Genomic DNA, 9,546 nt, shown 5'->3' with positions numbered 1-9,546 from the left:
GCTTCCCTTTTTACCCTACTGGAGAAGTTTTTGGATGTGCATAGGGATTTGAGTCTTAGAAGGTCCCATTCATCTATGTTATCTTCTCCTGGTTGTGACTTTTGTTTTCTTGATGTTTAAATGTAATACATTTTGATGGCTGGAGTCTTTGATTTTCTTTGGTAAATGCTTCAAGTCGTTTTTACTTTTCAGCAAGCAAGATTGTGTCATATGCATATCCATGATAGGTTGTTAATATGTCTTCCTCCAATCCTGATGTCAGATTCCTCTTCTTATAGCCTCATTTCTTCGATTAGTTGCTCAGCGTACAAACTGAATAGTTAGGATAAAAGGTTCTACTCCTGACACATACCTTTTGTGATTTTAAACCAGGCAATGTTCCTTTGCTCTGTTTGAACAACTGCCTCTTGTTTCATGTACAGGTTCTGCATGAGCACAATTAAGTGTTCTGGACTTATCTTTCTCCTTAATGTTATTCATAACTTATTATGATTCATATAGCAAATGCCTTTGCATAGTCAGTAAAACAAGGTCTTTCTGCTATTCCCTCCTTTAGTAAAGAGTCATCTGATGTCAGCAATGATATCCCTTGTTTCACAGCCTCTTCTGAATCCAATGTCTGAATTTCTGGAAGTTCCTTTTTGATGCAGTGCTCCAGCAAATTTTAAATAATCATTAGCAATATTTTACTTTTCTACAATATTAATTGTATTGTTTGATATTTTCTACTTTCTGTTTAATCACTTTTATTTCTTTTTTGAATGGAAATAAATATGAGTCTCTTTCAGTCAGTTGACCAGGTAGCTGTCTTCCAGATTTCTTGGCATAAATGAGTGGGCACATTTATATGCCTTCATACATACAGGACTGTATTTCTTTATCTTTCTGTAGCTATATTAAAAACCATGAGTTTATTAATACCTTAATTAATTTTTTTCTTCTCTCTTTTCTTATTTTTAGCTTTTTTCCTCTGAGAGCAAGACATCTAGTGCCTATTATCTACAGCATATTTACTCACATGTCTGGTCTACTCTATGTGCAAAGGTGTTTCAGAATTGCTAACTTAGAACCTTCTGAGAAACCTATTTGCTGACTAAATTACAGCATTTCTGCACAGCCAAAATACTGATTTCCAAAATCATTTAAGCTAATTCTGTTTTTGTCATGCTCTTGATGGAAGGTAGTACAGTTTGGTCCATATGTTAGTGTTTCTATCACACCTGGAGTTCCTTCACCCCGTCCCGAGTGGTTCTGAGTCCCAGGAAAAGTCAGCCACCTCACCCATCTTCAATGCCCACTCCCTGCAGGTGATCACATTTGCTAGTTTCTGCTTTAGCCTCCTTGTTTTCCTTTTTCACCTATGAGCAGATAAATGAAACCCAACCCAACCCACTGTCAAATGTTTTCTTGTGCAGAAGTAACATTTTTAGATTCTCTTTTACATTTTGCTTTGTTGTGGTGGCTGTTGTGTCCTGTAACAGCATTTCCTGGAAATCACTTGTGTTGTTACTTTGTTGTTAGGTGCTGTCAGGCTGGCTGTGAGTCAGAGCAGCTCTGTGTACAAAAGCCCACGTCATCCACATTCTCTGCTGGGGTTAAGCCTGTTTTACAGCCATTGTGTCAGTCCGTCCCATTGTGTATCTTCCTCCTCTTTGCTGACTCTTTCACTTTTCCCTATTAATTTATGCAAATCTTATTCTTTTTTTTATAGCTGCATTGTATTCTTCATGTGAGTGCACCATAGATTATTTAGATATTTTCCTGTGCCTGAGTATTATCATCATATCCAGTTTTTGTATTGAAAAATTGCAGCAATGAATAACCGTCTACATATGTTGTTGTTATGTACTGTTGAGTTGGAACCAACTCATAGCTGACCATACAGTGGTTAACCAGAGGGTGTAATTCACACTGGAGGAGATTACCCATCTTTCTCCTTTGGAGCAGCTGGTGTATTCGAACCACTTGCCTTTCAGCCCCAGGAACTCTATTGTTGGAATAAGTTGTTGTCAGGAAGTGCCCTGATTGGGAATCAAACCAAGATCTGCTGCATGGAAGGCGAGAATGCTACCACTGCGCCTCCTAAGAGAGCTGCTGTTAATTATTATGTAGTTGACAGTGACCCATGGTGGCCCTTTGTGTGCAGAGTGAAACTGCTGCATTTGATTTTGAAGGCTGATCTCTTGTCTTATGAGTCACCTTTAGATAAGTTTCAGCTGCCAACCTTTTGGTGAGCAGTCAAGTTTTTAAATATTTGCACCATCCAGGAACTCTGGTAAAACGGGTACATACTGCACAGGCTGCATCCCAGAACTGCAGAGGGGAGGAGGCTGCATGCTGCTTGGGAGGCAACGCTGCAGCCGCAGGCTGGCACAGAGGTACATTGTTTCACCCACTGGTGGCAAACAGCTGTAACATCTCCTGCTGACCCGTCTGTTCCCCGCCTGGCACTGGGCTCTGGCTAGAAGCTGTTCTTTGAACCAGGCGGGCCCAGTTTACAGAACAAACCATCATCACTCCTGAGGCCAACCCCTGCCGGATGTTCCTCCAACATTAGTCCCATTGTAGAGGATGTCAGCACTAGGCTGTAGGTTTAAAGCACCTCTGCGGATCTTTTCTGGGCTAAGATTGCTGTTACTGACTACTATCAGGTTAACATGATTCATGGTGACCCCGTGCACCATGGAATGCAGTGCTGCCGCTCTCTGCCATCTTCCTCCTTGCTGTGCATTGGGCGCTGTGAGCTCTCGGGTTTTCGTTGACTGGCTTTTGGGGTGTAAAGTATCACACGTTTCTTCTTTGCCTGGAAATTCCACAGAAAACTGTTTCACAGCATATCAGCATAGAAACTTCGTTCAGATGTGAGGCAGATGTTGCTAAAACAGGGTGAGGTTAGGCGTGTGTCACTTAAAATGCTTTCTGCCTTGCGACTTTCTCCCTTGATCATTTGGAATTCTTAGGAAATAGCCACATGATAGTGTCATCACTTACTTTGGTGCACGCTGCTTGCCAGAATAATGCTTGCATTACTGTTTTCTGCTTTAATTCTCCACCCGTGGTCACACCTTGTTGGTGGAACTAACTCACCCTCAGCGCCCCCTCCATAGTCAAGCCGATGACAGATTGAGGAGCTGTGGGGCTGATTATTTTGTGATTATTAAACTGAACACATATAACTATGATGCACTTTCTACCACATGTCAGGGAAAGAATTTGACCAGGGGTTCTAGCTAACATCATATCATTGGCGTTAAGTGCTTAGCCTCTCAAGAGAGTTTCTTGAAAAATAAACTTGGCTCTCCAAGTCCTCATGGAGGCAAACCAAGGAAATACTAGAGGCTTCTTTTCAGATCAGTGCAGTAAAGCCAGTGTTGCAATATATCAAGCCATCTGAACTTTTGGTTTCCCAGTGCATATGGAAGTTAAGTTTATACTGTAGTCTTACAGAAGGGAGCTCTGGCAGCATAATTGGAGAGTGTTGCACAGCTAACCTAACAGTGGCAGGTTCAAATCCACCAGTGACCCATCTGGATGATCTCCTCCCGGTGTGATTTATAACCTCCAGAAACTGGAGGGTCAGCTCTGAGTTGGCTCTGATTCAACAGAGTTTAAGTATTGTCTATTAAGTGTATAATAGCATTATGGAAAAAGTGTAAGATATTGTGGAGATTGTTTAAACACACAGTGACATGAAGTGAACATAAGCTGTAGGAAAAATAATGATAATAAACTTACTCAATACAGAGATGCCACGACCCTCAAATTTGTGAAAACACAATAGCAATAATACAAAGCCTAATAAGATGAGATTATATCTATAGTTTCTTTGATAAAACACCAGTCTTGTTACTTGTGGTCCTGTTCTGTGGTCATATTAATGTAATCACATTCTACCACTTGGCAGTTTATAATCACGAGAACTAAAACTGGCATAGACTGAGTTTAACCATGGAAGAGTTCACAGGGAGGATCCTGAGGATGTCCAGAGTCAAGGCAGATGAGGCTGTGAGGGCAGGAGCTGTGCAGCTCCAGAGCTCTGTGAGATAGGAGCCGAGGAGGCAGCTCCCTGGCACAGCCACTTCTTGATGTTTTGTGCTTTTGAATCAACTACAAGTCATAGCAATCCTTCAATGGCTCTGAATCGGCACAGCCACTAGACTCCCATTTCCCACAAAAGCCTTTGTCTGGGCCCTTGAGGTTCCTATCAACTACTGCTTGGGCAGTGGGAAAGGAGTACAGTGGACTGATTTGCTTGACATTATAACCACTCCAGACAGGGAGAAGAGTTCTCTAATATTAAAAAGATGTTCTGCTTTCATCTCTTAGGCATGTATAGCAAAATACTACCATTCCGGTAGCTTTAAAGATCAGAAATTGGTTATTCTCTTTTGTTTGGGAGAAAGTAGCTCTGGTGGTAAACTCTGCTATATATTGTGTTGCTCACCGAAAGGTCAGTGGTTCAAATCCATCAGCCACTCTGCAGGAGGCAGATGGGCAGTCTCCTTCTGTAAAGATTTACAGCCTCAGAGACCTTCTGGAGAGTTGCCATGAATTGGATCAATGGCATTATGTTTGGGTTTGGTTTTTTTTTTTGCTTAGAGAGCTTGCTAATCAGTACAAAGTTTCTTCTTAGAATAATGAAGATACTCTAATGTGATTGTGGTGATGTTGTTTTTGTTGTTAAGTGTCTTTGAGTCCAGTATGACTTACAGGAATCTTAAGAACAATAGTTCTGGCACTCTCTCCTATCCTGCACCATCCTTACCGTCCTTGACACTTTTGTATCCATTGTACATATACTGTTACAACCCATCTTGTTGAGAGTCTTCCTCTCCTTCACCAACTCTGCACCTTTGTAAGCGTGATAGCAGTTTCTAAAGAATAGTCTCTCCTAACAACATGTCCAAAATAAGTGAGATGAAGCTTTACCATCTTTGCTGCCAAGGAATATATTCTGGCTTCACTTTCTCCAAAACATACCTGTTTGTTTTTTTGGCAGTCCATAGGATATTTAGCCCTCCTCTCCATCACCACAACCCAAGTGCATTGATTCTTCTTCCGCCGTCCTTATTTATTGTCTGTCTCTCAGACAATCACCGTAGGTAATTGAAAAGACTATGGATTGAATCAAATTCACCTTAGTCTTTAAATTGACGTCACTGCTCGTCATGACTTTGGAGTGGTTCCTAGAGGTTCCTGTCTCCTGACAGCAGACTTTCCCAAATGGTATACATCTCTGATCTCTTGATGGTGATGCCAAGGGTGTTGACTATGGATCCAACCAAGATTGACAATTTCAATCTTTTCTCCATCTGTCATGATGTTCCCTATTGGTCCAGTGGTGAGGATTTTTGTTTTCTTGATGTTGAGATGCAGTCCATATCGAAGGCTGCAGTCCTTGAGCTGCAGCAAGTGCTTTACTAAACACTGTTGAATTATGCAATTTAAGTGAGTAAATGATACAGTATGTGAATGACGTCTCAATAAACATGGTACATAGTTCTCTGGATGAGCTCATGTTTTGTGCTCAACTCATTCAAAGCTCCTTACCTAGAAGTTGATGGTTTGAACCCACCCAAAGATACTGCAGAAGAAAGCCCTGGTGATCTACTTGTGTAAAGACTGACAAGATCTCATTGCCCTTGAGTGGAAACAGACTCATATCTGACCCATGTGGGTTTCCAAGACTGTACATGACAGTAGAGGTGATTGCCTACAGCTTTATCTCTCACACCTGCTTATGGATTCAAACTGTTCAAATCCCTCCCGGCGGTGCACTGTGGCTCGCCCTGTACAGACTACAGCCCAGAGCAGCCTGTCAAACAGTTCTATGCTGTAACTCCTGGTGTTGCCTTCAGTCTGAACTGACTCCACAGCAGTGGGTTTTGTTTTGGGGTTTACACAGTACATTTATTGCCTGGAGCCTTAAAGTACAAAGCAGCCATGTAGGCACGTTCTGAAGCTCTAAGAAAATCTGTCCTATGCCTCTCTGCTCCTGGCGGCTCCCCGCAATCCCTGGTGCTCCTTGGCTGAAAGATGTAGCTTCGCATGTTGTTACCAGTCACTCCCTTGTCTATATCTGTCCTTTTTTCTCTTTTATAAGCTGTAACTTATTAAACAATAACTTATTATTAAAACAAGCTTGGAAGTAGGAATGTCATCCACTTCTGAAATGGCTTGCCTCCAGAAACTTTATGAACACGGAGAAATGACTAAAGTTATACAAGTGTTCAGATCTTTTGTTTATAGGGTCGCTATGAGTCATTTACGACTCATTGGCACTTAACAACTATAAATAACAACGACAACATAGAGCTCTGTTGGCCTAGTGGACAGAAAGTCATGCTACCAGACCCAAGGTGGGTGATTTTAATCTGTGGCCCTCAGCCTGGTTTAAATTGTTTTTTTGGTCAAACATTCTTCTAAGTGGTATAGCACAGGTCTGTGCATTTGCTGTACAGACGTAACTCGTGGTTGTTGTGATGTTAAACACTGTGACACTGATGTGTCAAATGTGATAATGGTTACCCATGGTGGACAGTGTTTGGTGGAACTTCCCAATTAAAACAAACTTTGAAGCAGGAGTGGCATCCACTTCTGAAATAGCTTGCCTCCAGAAACTCTATGGACTTGGAAAAATGATGAAAGTTATAGAACTGTTCAGGTCTTTCATTCATAGGGTCGCTGTGAGTCGTCTCTGACTCAACGGCACTTAACAACACAATAACAAGCTTTAACTTAGATAGGGTTATTATGTACACTAGCACAGGTGGCCTAGTACTAAAAGAAGTTGTGCTGTACTTCTGAAGGCATGCAGTTTGAATCCACCAGCTGCTTCACGGGAGAATGATGGGCAATCTCCTCCAGTGTGATTAACCACCTCTGAAAACCCCTCTGAATGGTCAGCTATGGGTTTGTTCTGACTCGATGATACACAACAACAGCAATAACAACATGTCATCTTCCAAGACCCTATTTCTAAACAAGATCATGTTCCCAAGCAGTCAGGGTTGGGATTTCAAGCATATCTTTTTGGTGGACAGGATCTAACCTATAACAAGAACCTTCACAGAAAAGCCTGCCCCAGAATCTATCCCAGCCCTAACACCCCAGAGAGCATGGGACAGCCCTGCCCGAGGAGACTGGGTCCCTTCTGTACCTCAGAAAAATGATTTTAGAGTGCCTGCTTCCAGAGACTGTGCCAGCCCTCTGACCTAGAGGAATCCAAGTGCTCTCCGTACATTGTGAACCTGACTTTAGAATGCCCTTTTTGGACCCTGATTTTCAACGTGAGAGGCCAGTCTGTGCTTTCTTTGCTGTGCTGTGCTTTGCTTTGCCCTGTCTCTTATTTGTCTCCCTCGGACAGCTCTCATCCACCTTGCATAAGCCACACTAAGATTTGCAGATATGTAGACTGGCTGATATGTGTTTGTGGCTGCTGGATAGACTTTTCTAGAAAAGGACATCCTGTCTAATAAAGTAGGAGGCCGGTGAAAATGAGGGAAAGCTGGATAGACTTTTCTAGAAAAGGACATCCTGTCTAATAAAGTAGGAGGCCAGTGAAAATGAGGGAAACCCTCAGTGACATGGTACAATAGTCGCAGCAGTGAACTCAAGCATATCAGTTATGAGGAAGCAAAGGACAGGGCAGTATTTAGTTCTTTTACACATATGAGTGAAAGTCATGTCAATGGCAATTAAAACAACAGCAGCTATAGAGAATTATAATTGAACTAATCAGTCCATTGTTGTTGTTGTTGTTGTTATGTGCCATCGAGTCGTTTCCGACTCATAGCGACCCTATGCACAACAGCCCTAAACCCTGCTCTATCCTGCGCCAACCGCACCGCCTCTGACACACCCATCCCGATTACCCCAGTCACCAAATCAATCCATCTCATAGAGGGTCCTCCCCTCCTGCGCTGTCCCTCCACCCTCCCAAGCATGATGTCCCTCTCCAAGGACCCGTCCCTCCTGGCAACATGTCCAAAGTATGTCAGACGAAGCCCCAGAATCCTTGCCTCCAAGGAGTAGCTTGGTTTAATCCTCTCCAAGATGAATCTGTTTGTTTTCCTGGCAGTCCATGGTACATTCAGTACCCTTCTCCAGCACCACAGCTCAAAAGCATCCACTCTCCTTCTATCCTCCCTAGTCATTGTCCAACTCTCTGATGCATAACAAGCGATTGCAAATACCATGGCCTGTATCCGGCGCACCTTAGTCTCCAGAGAGACACTGTTGCTCCTGAGTACCTTAGAGAGGTCCCTAACAGCAGACTTTCCCATCACGATACGCTTTTTGATTTCCTGACTGCTGGTGCCAAGAGTGTTGACTGTGGAGCCGAGCAAACTGCAGCTCTGAACACTCTCAATCTCTTCGTCATCCATCCTGATGCTGCCAATTGGTCCAGTGGTGAGAATCTTTGTCTTCTTGACATTGAGCCTCAGTCCACACTGAAGGCTGCAGTCCTTGACCCTTCGCAGCAAATGCATGATGTCCTCCTCAGTTTCAGCAAGCAGGGTTGTGTCATCTGCATCAGTCCATTATGGCTTCTTAAATGTGCAGAGCTTTACAGCAAATTGCACTTTACAGAACACACTTTTATGATGTCTGCAGATTTGTAAGTCCTCATCTACCTGTATTTTTCCAGGGACCGCTGCTGCTTACCTTCAAAGAGGACCCTTTGCAGCCTCTGGAGCTGGCCGTGCAGAAAGTCACCAGTGTGGCCCGGTCTTCCCAGGAAAAGGTGAGTGACAGGTAGTGGGATTGCTCCCCTGTGACAGGCCTTTCTAGGCAGGAAGAAATGAATGGACCGCAGTGAAAAGCGGCATTTATTTGGACTTACAGTTCTTGGAAAAGGCAGAGACCTTCCATCGCTAAAAAATGCTGAGTCCATGAACTAATGAATGGATGACAGACACTTATTATATGACCTTAGAAAGGATGAAGTTACGATATGTACATTGCAGCGTGGATAGATCTTGGAAGGACTATGCTCTATGAAAGAAGTAAGACACGAATGGGCAAATAGTGTGTGATTTCTTTTATGTGAAATGATTGTCAAAAGGAAATGCCCAGGATAGGCCGATCTAGACACAGGCTCCACAGGGCTGGGGGGAAGGCGTGTTTGGGGGAGAAGTGGGAAGTGACTGTTAAGGAGTGACAAGGCTTCTTTCTGGAATGATGACATTGTTCTGAGAGTGATTGTGGTGACAGTTACCCAATTCCCTGACTATGTAGAGCACCACTGAATTATACAGCTTGATGGGAGGATAATCTGGTATGTGAATAATAGCACAGTGACATTTACCTAGGTATCTGTTGCTTAATATCCATAATCCATTCTGTGAATTAGGATGTTATGCGATTTAGACATTGAACAGACACTGTATTAAAACCTTGTGGGAGAGGAAGCTCTGGTGGCCTAGTGGCAAGTAGCTACACTGTAATCCTGAAGGCGAGCAGTTCTAATCCACCAGATGCTCCCCTGCAGAAGGAAGAGCAATCTCTTCCTGTGCTCGTCGGATCCGATTTGATGGTACATAA

The 9,546-nt window shown here is 43.1% G+C and overlaps 1 protein-coding gene across 1 annotated transcript in view; it reads left to right on the top strand.

Moving 5' to 3' along the window:
- C2CD2 (C2 calcium-dependent domain containing 2) overlaps nucleotides 1-9,546 on the top strand; it is a 128,662-nt gene that overhangs the window by 12,038 nt on the left and 107,078 nt on the right. Inside the window, exon 2 of the mRNA XM_006898406.1 lies at nucleotides 8,651-8,746. Within this exon, the coding sequence (XP_006898468.1) occupies nucleotides 8,651-8,746 (96 nt within the window). The remainder of the gene's footprint in view (nucleotides 1-8,650; nucleotides 8,747-9,546) is intronic.

The sequence above is a fragment of the Elephantulus edwardii genome, unplaced genomic scaffold, assembly GCF_000299155.1.
Source record: "Elephantulus edwardii isolate Elephantulus edwardi_28Jun2011 unplaced genomic scaffold, EleEdw1.0 scaffold00228, whole genome shotgun sequence".
NCBI classification, from domain to species: domain Eukaryota; kingdom Metazoa; phylum Chordata; class Mammalia; order Macroscelidea; family Macroscelididae; genus Elephantulus; species Elephantulus edwardii.
This window is presented reverse-complemented; position numbering and strand designations above follow the sequence as displayed.